This window comes from Micromys minutus (assembly GCF_963924665.1).
Source record: "Micromys minutus genome assembly, chromosome: 17".
NCBI classification, from domain to species: domain Eukaryota; kingdom Metazoa; phylum Chordata; class Mammalia; order Rodentia; family Muridae; genus Micromys; species Micromys minutus.
The window spans coordinates 40783483-40800953 of NC_137952.1; the positions used below are offsets into that span (position 1 = coordinate 40783483).

General features: G+C 41.1%; 1 protein-coding gene across 1 annotated transcript in view; it reads right to left on the reverse strand.

Annotated features, from left to right (window-relative positions):
• HAO1 (hydroxyacid oxidase 1) overlaps nucleotides 1–12911 on the reverse strand; it is a gene marked incomplete at both ends in the record, with an annotated part of 47373 nt that extends 34462 nt beyond the window's left edge. Inside the window, 2 exons of the mRNA XM_080931323.1 lie at nucleotides 6845–6996; nucleotides 12775–12911. Of these exons, the coding sequence (XP_080787449.1) occupies nucleotides 6845–6996; nucleotides 12775–12911 (289 nt within the window). The remainder of the gene's footprint in view (nucleotides 1–6844; nucleotides 6997–12774) is intronic.
• Nucleotides 12912–17471: the final 4560 nt, after the last annotated feature.

Genomic DNA, 17471 nt, shown 5'->3' on the forward strand with positions numbered 1-17471 from the left:
ACCTGCACCTTAATAGGTGGCCAATCACCCCTGAATCCCAAATTTCACTCTGGAATGTTTTAGGCTCAAACAGAAAGTGTTCTGATTTAATAGTTTTATGGCCCATCAAATCCTGTGAGGCAGCCTCTAATTGCATCCAGAGGAGGGGATTTCTTTTAAAACTTTTTTTTTTTTTTTTGGTGACAGTTTAATAAGAATTTGCTAATATGCTGAGCATTCCTGGAACACATTAAACAGTGGTGACTTGATGTAAGGTCCCAGAACTCCCTCCTGTGGTCTTTGTCTACATAACAAGCTTGAAATATAAAAATCAATATTTTTTTATTAATATTATTCCCCATATTTAAACCAATAAATAAACAGGCTTATGAAACTCCATGGAAGACAGTAAAGTTTGATTTATGGTCACCGTGCATGCAGTGAGAGAGCTTCCCTGGTAACACCTGGAGCATAGCAGTAAGCGTTGTAGAAATCAGACTTGGGGCTGAAGAGATGGCTCAGTTATTTACAGCTATGCTGATCATGAAAAAGGACAAGAGAGATCAGAGTGGTCCTCCCATCTTGCAACACAGACACAGAATTTAAATATAGCACCTATGTTATCAGCTACTAAGATTGATGATTACTGTTTGCTAGTTCCTTTAATATGTGAAAAAATGAAGTGGTTTCTTCCTTGAAGAATAAAGATAAAAAAAACGAAAAAGAAAAAAGAAGGAGGAATGGGGGGAAGCTAAAGTCTCTTGTTTATAGACATTTACCATTCACTAAATATTAGAACAGTTTCCAGTTGTTAAGGTGGAGTAATAAAGTTAAATAATGTTCTGTAGCAAATCATTTAGTCACAGCATAATTCCTTAAAACAAAATTTATGGTGTTCACTGCCATACCCCTCTGCTTCATAAGAGTTTTAGAAACTCTAGTTTCTATGCATAATTCAAGACTACCAAGTATTTCCTAATGGCTTTCATTTTCTTTGGTTTATTTCTTCTTCTCAAAAACCAAAAGGGCAAAACTGCTATGGTTTTGATTAATATTCCTAGACTGGCACATAGGACTGACCTTGGGATATTGGGAGATATTGGTGGTTGGCCAGGATAGCACAGTTAGTATCGACTAATGGAATAATACATTTGAACAAAATGTTTAATGTTATCCAGCCTCAGTTTCCACATTAATGGACTTAAAGATCAGACCTTCGGGGTTTGGGTTAATGTGTTTTAGGATCATGTTAAGCAATAGATGAGATAAATTTAAAAATCTGAGACACAGCAATGGTTCAATAAATCTCAGTTATCTTCCCAAGGGCTTTGAAGTATCACTTTCTGAATTTCTGAGATATTTACCAAATATTTATCTGGGTCTTTGCCAAGATTCAGAGATAAATATGCTTCCAAGTACATTCTACATCTCAGGGGTGCGGTGTGAAAAAAAAAACACCCGCAAGTGCACACAGGTGCTTAACCCCATCCAAGCTCTCCAAACGCTGCATTAAAACACACCTTAAAAAAAGATGGAACCCCAGAAAATGCCTGATGGCAGCTACATCCTTTGGACTGTCTTTGGTAGTTGTGAGATTTTAAACGTAATTTAACCAGAACCAGATTTTTAAGCTTAAAGATCATTTGCTCTTATGGATTTTTTTGTGCTCTGACTTCACTGGTTTATTTCTCTGGTTTTGTTTCTTGGGTCCTGTGGTGCTGTGGTTATTTTGTTTTGCCAAGTAGCCCACCCTACCTGGTACTGACCTTGCATTCTAGTTGGTTGCCAACTCACTGCAAAGCCCACAACTACACCCCCACCCCAGTCTCCTGGTGCTGAGGTTGCAGGCGTGAGCCACCATGCCGAGCTGGTTTTGTTTTGCAGTTTTCTTACTGACAGGTTTTCAGTCACATACAGTTTAGCAAGGGAAAGCTTTTCCTAAAGAACTTTGTTTTTAATACTAAATTCAGAACAGCAGGCATGCTTAGTGACGACTTAGGCTCCTGAGGTCCTTCAGAACAGCCCCAACCGCCTGGGGACTTGAAACGCAAAACGCTGGGGCTTCCTTAAGCAGATCGCTTTATCAGTGAGGGAACAGTAACCCTAGAAAGTGAAAAGGAGCTGCCCTAAGATGCAAAAACCACTTAGTGGTGAATTTGCACATAAATCGGTTGTCCTGGCTGAACAGCCTGGGGACAGTTCTAACCCACAAAAGTATTTGCTTTGGCCCATTCGCTGTTGCCCCAAATAGTGTTTTTAAAGAATTTTGATTTATTTGCCAACATATAAAAGCAAGAAATTGTACATAAAAATTGAGATGTCTGGCTTCTTTTGAGATATTTGAAGAGCCGGCAGCCTCTCCTCACTCCCTCAGGAACAGTCACTAAAGAAAGGACACAGCTGCCCCCTTGGGGATACAGCAGGCAATCACTGCCTTCAGCGCTGCGCATGGATTGTTTGTTTCCTCGCCTCCTCTACTCTATGGACATTAAACATCCCAAGCTTAGCCTTTAACGGTAATTTTTGAGGACCCTGCATTATGTGTAAGACAAAAGTATCAGTCCAAAAGAGTGGGTTTTTTTTATGATAAGATATGAATAGAGTGTGCTTGCCCGAGAGACGTTATATGCAAAGAGGAAGAATTTGGGAACCTGGGGGTCTGGGGAGGAAGGAAGCACGTGGCATGCTCTGCCGCTGCCAGCTTGCCTAGCGACTACTTCATGACTCCACACTAGAATGCCTGGAATCTAGAACTCTCGCTTACATCAAGCGACTCACTGTTCACTGAAATGTAGAGGGTCCCCTGAGTTTTACCTGGTATCCTTATATGCATCGTCATTGCATCTCAAAAATTAAAAAGAACATGTGTAGGGCATTCATTCTACGGCCGTCAGACAAGGGGGAAACATGGAATCCCATTTGTGGGTCTAGGTCATGCCTGTTTGTGCCCACAGTGGCGACAGGACCATGTAAAGGGCCTTTGCGTTAGAGTTTTGGGAAGAAATCTGAAAATCCCACGGGGAACGCGAGACTATGGTGCCGTGGCCATATCTAGAACTGTCCAGAGAACATGCTGATTTCACAGGTCAGACCTTCCCTGGGATGTGAATGACCCTCATTTATTCTTATTTGCGCTGCTGATGGGAACTCTGTCCTGAGATTACAAACTAACCTCTGTCCTTTGTACTTTACCCAAACTTCCTTTCTTTACACATAAACTGTTTCCCTGGAAATACAAAATTGAGGAGCCAGATAATTAGGAGGTTGACAAAGCTCTTCCATAGTAACTTGAACAGATTTCACAAGATTTTCAAGGATCAGACTTAGATTGCCTAAGTCTTCCTGGGAAGAATGGAATAAATCAATGAAGAGATTCTCGATTCTGTGATAACTTCCCGAATTTCAGAGAGTAAACATGAAGGTCACTACATTCTTGCTTAAACTTTCTTGTGGTTCACTATATTCTTTACCAAGACCAAGCTATTATTTGGCTCCACACTCCTGCGGAAGCCAACAGTAGCAGGAAGAAGTAATTGAATTCAAATACCCGAGTCCCCCGCAGTATCAGCCCAAGGGCGCCTTCTTTTCCTGCCAAAGAAACTCATTCTTCCACACCTAAATGCACAGACCCTGGCCAAATTCACAGACCACGCCCACATGCACGAACCAAGCAAGAGCCTTTGCTCCGAGCTGATTAATTCCAGTATTAAAGAGGACAACACATCGTAGATGAACGTGAGAACACGGAAGGAAACCATAAGAATGCCGAGGTCCTCGAGGGAGCCCCCCTGGTGTACATCTGTATTATAACCTGAGATGCTGTGACCCAGATGTTTGGGAGCCCTTGCACACATCGTTCACGGGTAGACTGTATGCTTCACTGTCTCAGAGTCCTGCTTTGTATATACCTAAAGCTACAGACTCACGGCTTCCATGCGATGCTGTCACTCCTTCAGAGCCTTTCCAAAGCAGCACACGGTAGTTAGGAGTCACTAGAGAAAGACTGCTGGCATCTGGACACTTCCGGTCACTATGTAGCCCTGGGCAAGTGACTCATCTTATGTGTGCCTCAGTTTCTCATGTGTAAAATCGCTTTAGTAATGTAGCCGCTTCTCTGGGCTTTCTGAGAATAAGGAACTTGACAGCTGTGATGAACTTAGGCGGTGTGCCTAGAAGGTGGTAATTTTGTGCTAAATAAATCTAAAAGGGTAAGAACTAATGGGCACTTAATATCAGCTCATGCTGAATGCCAGAGGACATAACACTCGGTGAACAGCCTCCATCAACAGTTTCTAAGCATTTTCATTTCATTCTAGCCCTTCCTCACCAGAATCACGGGCTTTAGAACCATAGGGAGGAAGTTGGAGTACAGCATGTCATTACTGGTTACGAACGAAATTCTCTGAAACTAGCAATTTGTCCACAAAACTGGACAGTAATGCCAAGTCCCAGCCCCACAGTGACTTATCAGGAGAGCTCTGCCCACTGAGCCACTTGCTCCATCCTCTTCTGTCCTCAGAGTTGTTTTCTGGTTTTGTCTTCTCTCTCAAATCTATTTCCCATTGTTTCCCTTACTGAACAATAATTCAAATATAGTTTATAAGGACGGGCCAAAACCCAGACCATAAAAATAACCTCTCACTCACCACTTTGAAAAACTACTTAATCACAAAAAGCATCTCCATCTTCCAACACAGTTTCCCTAACATGGTTTCTGCCCACTAACAAAAACATGAAACCGTGTGCCCTGCTACCAATTGTAACTGCTAATGGAAATAATTCAAGTATGGGAGCTGGTGTGTCTGTAATACAGGCACACGGGAGGTTGAGGCAATAGGATCAGGCTGAGATACGCAACAGATTCTTATTTAAAAATGAGAAAATGAGAAAAAAGAGAAGAAGCAAAATGAATTTTAAAAGAGACAAAAGACAGATATATTCAATTTCGGTACCATTTAAAATGTTTTGTTCCTTTTGACACACTTCCCATTCTTCCCATAGTGTCTCTAATTAGAAGTCAGCTTGTCTAACGTTTATCAAACGAAACTAAAATTGTGAAGATTCTTGTACAAGCCTTTTTCCAGAAAGAAGGGAAAGAAAGTGACAGCACCTCTGGACTCCACATCTGAAGTCTTTGACACAAGACACCACGCTATTTCTTTCCTATTTCCCCTGTTTCCCATTCTTCCTATCTGTGCTGGAAACTGAGTAAGTATTTCTCCAAAATCACACCAGACATCACAACCTTAAAATAATAATCTCATATCCAGAAAGACATGCGACAATGGCTCACACCCCTTCGAATATCAGCAAACACTGTATCTCCGTTTGCTGACTCTTGCCTCTATTTCTGAATTTCTTATTTCCCTATATTTGTCTTTGCATCATTTTCTTCTTCTAGGGCCGCTGGCATTGAATGAACATTCTCTCTTGGCAGTCTCCTATTTTCTCAACTACTTTTCAGTTCCTCAAAAAAACTTGCAATATCCGATGGAATATTTCCTTTTGATATTTATGGAAATTCTGATGCACTCAAGTTTAACACACCCATCTCTCTACTTATGTTGCCCAGAGCTTCTTTAAATAGCCCTCCCTCTCTATTCATGTAGTCCAGTCTTCCATCTCCCACCACCTCCGTCGCAGGGGGTGTGTGTTTCTGAATTACCAAAACTAAGTCCCTGGAGCTTTGAGTGCACTCAGCAGCATGTGCCTCTCCAGCAAGAAGGATTCTGCCAACCTATGCTTATGTGGGAAAAGATTTATTTATTTTATTTATATATAAGTACACTGTAGCTGTCATCAGACTCACCAGAAGAGGGCATCAGATCTCACTGCAGTTGGTTGTGAGCCACCATTTGGTTGCCTGGAATTGAACTCAGGACCTCTGGAAGAGCAGTCAGTGCTCTTAACCACTGAGCCAATTTTCTAGCCCACTGACAATTCATTCTTTTTTATTTTTAAAGATGTACTTATTTGTTTTCTTTATGAGTACATTGCAGCTGTCTTCAGACACACCAGAAGAGGGCATCAGATCCCATTACAGGTGGTTGCTGGGAATTTTGATGTTCTTGGCAGGGTTCTATGGGAGTCATTTCAGTGAAGAAGGTAGCATCATATGGTTCTTAACTCTCAGCATTAAAAAGCTAAGATAGCATTGAGTTCATTCTCTTTGGCCCTTCATTTCTTGCCCACTTGGCATCGAAAGATGCCAAATAGGTTTTCTTAGCCACACTTCCTAGTGTGTGAAGCAGGATGTGCAGATATTTATGCATAGCCTTTCACATACTCAGTGCTACTGGGGAACTGGGTAGTTAATCTATTGGCCATAGAGAGAAAATCCTTTGTAGTCTTTTTCCTTTCTTATTCGCTTCTTTCTAGGCAATAGGAAATGCTCTACTGGGAAAAGAATCCACCCACAAAACAGAGTCAAGTTCCAATACCATCGAAGAAAACAGAACCAACTATGGCTTTGTGTTTGTTCTTTCAGCATGCAAATCATTCCAGTTTAGAATAACCCCAGCTCTGCCACGCAAGACCTATGACCTTGGGCAAGCTTGTTCTCAGATCTCCATTTTTAGAGACCTTGATATTACTACTCATAAAATAACAAACATTAACTGAGCACCACTCTGTCTCAGGTGTTTATATGTATATTTCTGCGACTCTCCCCCACAGCAACTGATTACAACAATTTCGAGTTTGATCCCTGATTCACAGAGGAAAACCAAGCACATAGAGAGGATCTTGCCCTGAACCACAGGCTAGAAAGTTGATGGTAGAACCAAGGAATTTAATTTTTTTTTTTAATAAAAGCACCCTGGGTAGGGTGTTAGAGGAGGGAGCCTTTATTTGTCTCTCTTCCTACCTCGGACAGTGGCCAGCTCCCCATCCACATGAGCCATGCACTGCATGGCAGTAGCCCCAACACATATTGGCATGCTGACTCTCTGGCCTAAAACGGAGGTCGACAGGTCGATATCAGCAACGTTGCGAAGCATCCGTGGATAGAGCTTCCATCTGGAATGCAAAATCAATATTAATATCAATGGATATATAATTTTAGAATGTCAAAGGTGTAACCAAAACTTTAACATGTCTTACTTTAAAATAAAAAAATATTTTTTTTTGCATTAAGACATTTTTTTTTTCTAAAGCTAAAGAAAAAAAAAATGGAGCATTTGAGTCTTTTGAGTCATGGAACGTCAAGACAATAAGGGTCACATTATATTCCATCATATTGCTGCTCGCACTTTTTGTGAGTTCGTTACAATTTTGAAGTATAAAAATGGAGATGACAGTGGGATCCCATATAATTTTTAGTAAAGTAAGACTGACCCAGAAGAACACATCTAAGTCTGCACATAGATCTGAGAGCCAGGACAAAACCAGGCAGGCAGCCATGGAGTGGCGAAGAGAGCCACATCTAAGCCAGACAGTCACCCTTTAGCTTTTCTTACACAGTGACATTTTCTCCCCACCTCAGCCTCTGTTTGTCAAACATCTGACAAACATTGGTCTGTATTTTTCACACTCATACTTCTGCTTTTAAAGCATACCATATATGCTTTATTCATACAGTAGACAGTAGAGAGAAGACAGTAGACAGTAGACAGTCTTTTAACCTAACATGGTGTCCTTGTGCTGGCGCATGTATCACCAGTTTGTACCACTGGGCTGATCTATTCCACCTCCTGGAGGGAAGGAACCTCAGTTGCTTATTTGCTCCTAGGGGATACTTCGGATATTCCCATTTTGTATCAATGATAAACAAAGTCACTTTGACCATCCACGTATAGACTTTGGGGTGAATATAGATTTTATTTTCCTTTCCCCACATCTAGATGATGATATACAAAGCCCTAGAGGTTACATTTAGGTTGGAGAAGGTATAGATCTTCCTTCTGTAAGAGAGAATAAATCAAGGCAAGTGCTTTTAAAATTATAAATATTTTCTTCAAAGTTATTAACTAAATGCTGTGTCTACTGACAGATGAACCCAAGGGGAGAATTAAACATTTAGTTCCTTGTTTTGTTAGTCAAAACTGTTAATCAGAATAGTTAATAGAAACTAAAATTTTTAATTCTTGAAAATTATTGTAAATTAATTTTTCTGTGATTCCTCAAAGTCAGAACCGAAGTTATTAAGCCGATGATCAAAAATTGTATTCATAAATCTTACCAAAGACTAACTTATCTTTCCTAGCAACTGAATGTATATTTCATACTTGCTAATGTCATTTAATCGCCTCACTGCAGGCAAACCAAGATTTGGTATTATTAATATAAATATCTTTTATTTTAATACACATACAAGCCTAACCAACAGTACTGTATGTTGATTTGCTAGATTTAACTCTACTTCCAATGAGGTTGAGATTGTTCTTGCAAATATAGTGAACAATGATTTCATATTGGGGAAATGAGGGGAAATTTCTTAATTGAATAAAACCTGTTTTCTCTGGGGGAGTGGAGGAAGAAGAGGAGGAAAAGGAGGAGGAGAAGGAGGAAAAGGAAGAAGAGGAAGAGGAAGTGGATGAGGAGGAGGAGAAAAAGCAGGAGGAGGAGGAAGAGGAGGAAGAGCAGGGGGAGGAGGAGGAGGATGAGCAGGAGCAGCCCCAGCAATTCTACCTTGAGGACCTGCTAGAAGTCTGCAATCTAACATTTCTCACACTGTAAACAAAACAACATTCCTGAATGAGGTGATAAAGGAGTTTAGCATGTGATTCCTAAGCTTTGTTTGTTTGTTTGTTTCTTTCTTTCTTTCTTTCTTTCTTCCTGAGCTGTTCTTTGAACATCATAACTGTCATTATTTTCCATTACACCACATGTTCAGTTTCTGGAAATCTGTTCCTCAGCATGAAAACTTACAGCACAATCCTTTGAACTCCAATATGAAGGGAGAGAGGCAGAAGCCCTGGAGGGAGTTTTTAATTATCAATCATCTCTAAGAGAGTTGTTAGAGTGAGAGGAAGAGATTTTAATAGTGGGGACAGACACATCAGCTTTGAAAGACATTAGTATTTACATATGACTAAAGGAACAATGGAAGACTTTATGAGGACACAATACTGTGAGACATTAATTCTCTCTCTCTCTCTCTCTCTCTCTCTCTCTCTCTCTCTCTCTCTCTCTCTCTCTCTCTCTCTTACCTCCCCCACACTGTGCTCCTGCACATGTGTATGTGTATATGTAAAAGTATATAAAAGGTACCTTTATAAATGTCACCCATTTTACAAACCAAGGCTCATTCTGTCCTTAAACAACACCCTTACACTCATCCACTTGGTGGCGCAGTCACCTTAATAATCGCTCACACTGTCCATAAATACATTTTCTGTTTCAGATGTTAGACTTCAACTGCTACATTTCTGGGCAAGATTAAATAAAAGGAGTGAATCAGGGAAGTGTACATCTTCTGAAGCATCCTCCATGTTCTGGTGTTTTTCAAATAACAAGACCTTTACCAGATAGTTTCAAAGGATTTTTTGACCCCACCCACCTGAAAGTACCCCAACTTTAAATGGGTATTGCCACAATTATACAACTAACAACTCTTCACCAAACCTGTGCTGCAATCACTTGGTGCCTACTGCAGGAAGAGCCTATGAAGACGGAGAGAACAGCTGGACCATTGAATCACAAGCCTTTTTTAAAGACCAAAATGAACAAGAGAAGTTCCAACAGAACTTTCAGTCTACCTGTCACATAGAACAAAGGCCTAGGTTCTAACTAATCAAAAACTCAAGAGAGACAAATGCTCCCTCAAACATAACCACTCCCCTGAAAGAATTCACAAGTTCCACAGTATTGAAGCCTTATATGCCCAGTTGTCACATAGCAGACCATCCGGAATGCACTTCTCCGTTGTCCTAAAACACCAGCACACAGCATTCCGGTTTCTTCTTAACATTTTCCTCCACAAATTTAAAGCAAATGACAGGAAACACTCCTTCCTCATTTATTTCATGGATCAGCAAGAAATGTTCTGCCACTTCTGCTTGTGCAACACTGAGCACGCCAATAAAAAGTTTGTAGTGTTTCCCAGATCTGGCACAGCGTTTATCTACCAGAGAGTTGGCCTTAAACCTCCCATCTGTCGGTGTCCATCAAAAGGCATCAGGAAGAGGGCAGCCGGTATCATGATCCTGCCAAATAAGTAAATGGTGGAGAATGTCTCCATCAGGAACACCTTCAGGAAAAGCCACAGAGTGTGCAACAAAGCTGAGTGAGGAGGCTTTTCTATGTCACTGCGTAAAAGAAATGGCGCAGTACACTTTTCCAAACTAGCCCCAGGCCTGTCAGGCCTTTCGAAATGAAGCAGCCTGGCATTCTGAACTTTGCCTTGTCCTTACATATTTGCAACAGGGAATTTTATTTTTCTGGGTGGTTCAATTTATTCATCCTTTCATGATATTATTTCAGGCTGTGATAATGCTAGTTCCGAATCAGACCGAGAAACATCTCCAGCTAGCTGCTGGGTCACACACGTGGTCCAAGTTTCCAGAACTCTAAAATGTGGCTGTCAGATCTGAGTGCTGATTGGACGGTGCTGGAGAGGATGTTGTGCTGGTGGGAGGAAAAGTGGATGAACTTCACACATGCCTTTGAAACAACCTGACCTTTGGTTATGTCTCAGATGATTGTTGTGCAGCCTTTATTAGCAACAGATTGAGAAGCCTCAGAGTAACATCCTGCTATTAAGCCAATACTACCAAATTCTCTTGTTTCCAAGTGACCAGCTCAACAGAACAAATCAGGGGATTATCAGTCATGCAGAGGACCTCAAGGCAAGGGAGGAATGGGAATGGAGATTTCAGAAAGGTGATCACACCTGACATTTGTTGGAGTTCAAACACTAAGAACCAGCTGTCTGTTGAAGAACTTTGCTCGATGGCTTTCTATTTCTTTAAAGAAACAAAATAATCACCAAGTTCCATGAAAGACATGGTACTTGCCATCTTCCCCACTTCCATTATCTGTGTCATTGGGATAAATTAGTCCACACTTGGGATGGTATTCTCCTGGGACTGCTATAGTATTCACAGAAGCCATGAGCTTCCTCTGGTTGGTTAAAACTTGGAGGTCACTGAGTCTTCTATATCTCAGAAAATTTCTAGAATTTCTAGTGTCAACGAGGCAGTCTGTCCTACTGCCCTTTGTTCCTTCTCTTGTAGCAGCTGTTTGGGCAGGGGGGGTATTTTATACCATCTCAACTCCTTAGATTCTGGGAGCTAAGTCATGTAGTTGCTGAAATACAAGTTTTTACAGTAGGAATTTCCTGTCTGTATCATTGTTGCAACCATAGCTTGTAGCAATCTTGTCTGTGAAACAGTTCAAAGTGTAAGTCAATCAATTACTGTTCATGTTGGCACATTCCCGTAGCTCTCAGGAAGCAGAGTTGGGAGGACGATTGCAAGTCCCAGGCTACCCTGCTGTGAATGGCCAGTTTGACATCACACAGAGTTATTTAATGGGACTATAAATATGTTAAGAAGTTGGACCTTATGAGTTGAGGTGTCTAAAGGGGTAGAGAAGACTGCATAAAACTGGAATTGGTAGGCACCAGCAACAGTGCTCAGATACCAGCCCCATACATCAGTCAGGGCATGGAATATCTTTGGCTCTTAAAGCCCAGTAGAGCTAAGGTGTTAAGGAGAGCACTCAGGAATATTTACCAGGGGAACATAGTTGCATGACCCAAGGAGGAACATTTACAAGAACAGGAAATGTTGAAGAAGTCAATTAATAATAATAATAATAATAATAATAATAATAATAATAATAATAATAATAATAATATGGTAAATTTCAGAACACTAAGCCCCTGCGTCATTAACCAGCTCCCATCTACAACTTCCCCAGCATTTGTGTGCTCAGGAAGGATTCAGAGGAAGCCTGATCCAGGACTTCTGAGGTTGGAAAGACATCCCACCCTTCACACTGTGCTCACCCATCCCCCACTACCAACCTGTGTAGAACATGGCTACTGCCAGAGACTGCCTCGATCAAAATGACCTAATTTCTCCTAACCAGAAACATAAAGGCTATTCTGAGAGGTTTCATTCCAGATCAAAGAAGAAATAGCAAAGAAGGCAGATTTTCTACCCCTGGATATTTTCTGTCCCTCTCCTGCTAAAGAATCATCGTAAATGGGGAGCCCTGATGTCGACTGCCATCACTCAGGATGACAGTGGAAGAGGGATGGCATGGAAAGAGAGGAGTGGGAAGACCCTCATCTACTTGGCTAAAAAAAAAAAAAAAAGAAGAGAGAGAGAGGCACGCACTGTTTTGTGTCTGCAATATGAAAGCCTGGGGAAAAGAATGTGGGAAGAGAGATTGAGCAGGTACAGGAGGTATGAGACTGCAAAGATGAAAAGGGGATGCTGCCCAGACATACTACAACCTGGAGGGGAATGTAGGCAACCCATAATCAAAATGAAGGATACGGGAGGAAGCCAATGGCGTGGGAACATGAGAAACCATAATCTCATCGGGTTCAACTGGACAGGGTGGCTATGTGGCATTCAAAGCTGCCCTAGTTTACCCACACAATCATTCTCTATCACACTCTAATTTAAAGTAAATGGAGCTGTCAGCATTTATGACGATTTGTATGTATAGTTAAAGAAATTACCAGCACAATTCAAGAAAAGATATGGCTCACGTTTGCCACCAATCCACTAGGTAAAAATCTAGGCAACCATTTTTACATCACATAAAACTACATTTCACTCTCATGCACTGTCTTTGCGTGATAGATAAAAGACCACAAGTTTAAATAACCAAGTTTCTTACCTAGAAAATGCTCTGATATTATCAGCCAAAGTCTCCTGATCATTTGCCCCCGACCTATAATAATCATACACTGACTTCTGAAGCACCGACCGGGCATGCTGTTCATAATCACTGATGCAGACCAACCGAGGCAACATGGTGGTGGGGTACGGTAACCTTGGGTACTCTGTGGGGTTTGCATGGATCGCTTTCTATGCCCGGACAATTCCATTATTTATCAATTATTAACAGACTTTTTACCAAAGTTCGTATTTAATCCTCTCTTGCTCACATCAAATGAACAAACATTGTAAGCCTAGACTTTGACATCTCATCGGCAGGCTAGCCACCAAATATAACAAGGGCATGCAGAGTAAGAGCTGGGGAGGCAGCAAAAATGGGTAGGGTTGGTCACATGGACAAAACAGGAGAATGAATCAGAAGCTAAGGGGTTGACCTGAAGCCACTGTTGGCTCACTACCCCATCAGGCTGGGGCTTCCAATAGTCCATCCCTTTGCACTTTGCTTTGGCACACACAAGGGTCTTCCTCCTCATTTTCCTTCCACGCTTCAATAATGCACACATCATATAGAAACAACACAAAAGGTTGTAGGGTAAATTTATTATCCAGTGACTGCAGAACTTCTGGATAATGTAAATTGACCCAATCATAAGCATTTGGCTTTAGTATAGAGAGCTATCTATCTATCTAATCTATCTATCTATCTATCTATCTATCTATCTATCTATCTATCTATCTATGTATCTATATGCAGTGACATTCTAAAAGACTTTGTAGTCTCAATATAAAAATTCCTCCCTGTTGCATGACTAGAAAAGCAATAGAGTTGATCTGGATTTCAACCCAGCAGACCACACTGCTCAACAGTTGTGTTCCAAATACATAAGCCTGAAAGAACTTCCTGTCTTGAACTTGAGGCCTTGAATCAGTAGGTGCACTATGAAGGACCTCAGCAAAGAAGTCAAAGGGAGCGAAGCATAAACCACAGTAATTTCTCTCTCCGGTGAGATCACTCTTCAGTCTGTGTCTTGTATTCCAGGCTCCAGGCGTGTGGAACATGAGCTGACTGACACTTGTCAGGCAGTGCTCTTTTGACAAAACGCAAACTAAGACTTATTAATACCAATCGATGGCGAGATGTAAAACACAGCACACAGAGGAGTGGGTTTTGAATATGAGATAACCACCATAGATTCACATATTAAATCCTTGATTCTCAGACGATTGTATGGGAGGTTGTGGAAAGTTTAGGAGGTGGTTGGCTTAACAAGTTAACCATGAAGGAAATGTCCTTGGTACTATCTTGTAGTATCTGTCCTCTCCTCTCCACTTACTCCCTGCCCGAAATGGCTAGCTTTCTTGTTACCTGTCATTGTTATGTATTGTCCAAATGCATGGGGCAAAGAAACCATAGAGCAGAATAAACAACTTTTCCTTTTGAGGTGTTAGTATCAGCAATTCCTTTTACAGCAAGGATAAAGCAATGCAGCAGATGGTAAGCAAACATACCCTCTACCTATCTTCTACTTTATGAACTGATATTTTTAACCAAAATAAGTAAATAAATAAATAGATAAATGTTTTTTAATACCAATTACATCATCATGAATCTTGAAAGTACAAGAAAGTGCATGAGATTCCTTGGCTTCTAGAAGGCAGTTGTTGTTCTGCATGCATGCCAAGCTGTTCGAATAGTTATTTGCTTTGTTCAAGCTATTGCCATCCAACAATGATGGTCATGTAGGCAGGCTTTCTGGAGAACTGTCTTAGCTCCTGCTTTACAAAGCTCCATTGAGTGAAAGGGATACAGGTAGAAATGATATATTCTGCACTGGTTAAAAAAAAATCTGAATGTACTCTTTGGATAATGGTTTTAGTCCTTAGGAGCTCTGGTTGGTTGGTATTGTTCTTCTTATGGAGTTCAAGACCCTTTCAGCTCCTTCAATTCTGCCTCTATCTCCTCCACTGGGGACCCCATTCTCAGTTCAATGGTTGGGTAAGGGCATCTGCCTCTGTATTTGTCATGATCTGGCAGAGCCTCTCAGGAGACAGCTATATCAGGCTCCTATCAGCAAGCACTTCTTGGCATCAGCAATAATGTCTGAGTTTGGTAGACACATGGCTCCAGCTGCATATGTAGCACAGGATGGCCTTGTTGGGCATCAATGGAAGGAGAACTCCTTGGTCCTGCCAAAGCCCGATGCCCCATTGTAGGGGAATGTTAGGGCAAGGTGGGAGAGGTAGGTGGGGGCCACCCTCATAGAAGCAGGGGGAGGGGGATGGAATAAAGGGTTTCTGGAGGGGAAACTGGGAAAGGGGATAGCATTTGAAATGTAAATAAATAAGATAGATCCAATTGAAAGAATTTTTTTTAAATCTGAATATATTTTGTAGATGTGACAGCATCCAAGGAGAAAAAAAAAATGTACCAAAACTTCACTGTGTGATCTGGAAGCTTAGCTTGGACCTGAAAGCACAGAAGGCACACGGAGCCTAGTCAAGTGTCATGCAAAATGCCCATAATGATGGTTGCTGAGAGCAGCCGGAAACAAGCTACCAGCTTCTGGTCCCAGCAAAAGAACTAGTAGTCGAGGGCAATGGGTCCATGGTGATGAGCTGAGAAAAACAGAAAAGAGCCAGTAATGAGCAGAAGCTTGAAACTGCTCTAGAAAAGGGGTTTTGATTGCATCAAAGCAGATTTGTTTGGCTTCTCGATGATTTACCGTTTGGATTGATACTGAATTATACACAGGCCTACTGCCCTTATTTCCTAGTGGTTCAGGCAACAGTATAAATAACACGTAAAAACAGCAATTTCAGGGGTCACTCTCCAACAACCCTCAGCAAAGAATAAAAACAGCGTGAGGGGGCATCTTTAAATTGTTCAGTTTAAAACTACTATGAGACTGTACCAACTGTGTTGCTTTGATGAGCAAGAATCCCCAGCTGGCAGTTAGCAGGCTTGTAATGAAAGCTGATCAAAGGCGTCTTAACTGCCCTGGTTTGACAATTAGCAGGATCGTTAAGAAAGCTGATCAAAGTCTTGGCTGCTGCTCAGAACAGATTCAAAACTTGCAAATTAAACCACATTTTCTATACACAGCCCGCCCTGCGCAACAACTGCTAAAAATTATTATTTGTAGCTTTCTACTTACATGGCAAGGTGGCTTAGTCTTGTTTAATAAACGTTAAGCAGGTCAAATTCTAGTGATACCAAAGAAGGGAAATTGGGGCCAGAGATTTTTCAAAGTATGATTCTGGACCAAGAGCTGGGCATCCTCTGAAACCAGATGCCAGATGAGCACTTGTATCTTGAGGCTCAGCTTCTGGCTGTACCAAGCCATGCCTGTGACTGTGACTCATGATACTATTTGAGAGCTAGGGTTTGGGCAAGAAAAAAGAATAAAGGAGGAGACCTGAATTTTAAAACCAGCTGACCAACCAATTTTCCAGCCTCCTTCAGTACTGTTGGAAGCCAGTGGTAACTTTGGAGTGATGTCTTAGAAAGTAAACTGTGGAATGCATAGTCCTCAAAAAATTTTATTAATCTCTTGGTGACTAGAAGTAAAAGGGGTTTATGTTTAAAGCAGAATATGCTAATTCATGACAGCCACAGTCTAAATATCAGACTTTTCCCCCCAGAGATAGTCTGTAAAACTTCCATGGAAGACCTGCACAACAGGATGCTTAAGAGACTGGCCAAACAAGTTTAGTTTTTACTCACATGGCTAGTGAAGACATATGTGTGCAGCTACAACAACCCTGATCTAAAATGTGAGAATCAGGATAATGCCCATGCACACGTTCAAGTCCTCTTTCTCACAGTGGCCAAAACACTGTGAGCTTTGAGTTTTTGTTTTTTCAATACTGGACCTAATAAAATTAATTTACTTCTCATCCTCCTTTATGGAACAATAAAACCTTCAATAATACTGTTCCACCATCTCCCAACCCCTTTGATTGTTCCCAAGCCACAAGACTGTCTTAGGAACACTTATCTGCAACTATGTCTCCAGTAAAATACAAGCCTGAGACCTAAGGAACCAATGGGAATGCTTCATTCTCTTGGTGTTTTTATCCAATACCCAGTTTAGACCCTTGTTGAAACAGTATCTGATTTTCTGTTTTTACCCTTTGAAGAAACATTTGATTGAGATGACAGGTGGGATTTGAGGGACACATCAGCCATTGCTGTCATCTTTTTCATCTAAAGACATGGAGTATTCCAACTCTCTAGCTCTAAAGGTAAGCAAGAACTCCAGGCTCCCTTGATGACAGAAGACAGCCCGCTCCAGGTCCAAAGCATGTGTCCATGACTACTCATGACTACTTTGGCATTTCTTTTTACATGTTTGTGACCTTTCGTTCTCTTTGGCCATTTTTTCATAATAGATGTTCTTATACTTGACTGGCAGGCTTTTAAAATGCATTCTGAATATAGAGCATTTTCTGTTATGTATGTTTAAGTATATTTTCATTAAACTCTTTATAATAATGAATTTTTTATTTTTAATTGTGTGTGTGTGTGTGTGTGTGTGTGTGTGTATGTTCGTGCATGTGGTGACAGTATCCACAGAGGCAAGAAGAGGCAAGTTCCATCTTCTAGAACTGGAGGTACAGTGAGCAGCCACTTTACATGGATGCTGGGAACTAATTGTGAACCTTGTACAGGAATCCCCAGCCCTTTGTGAAATT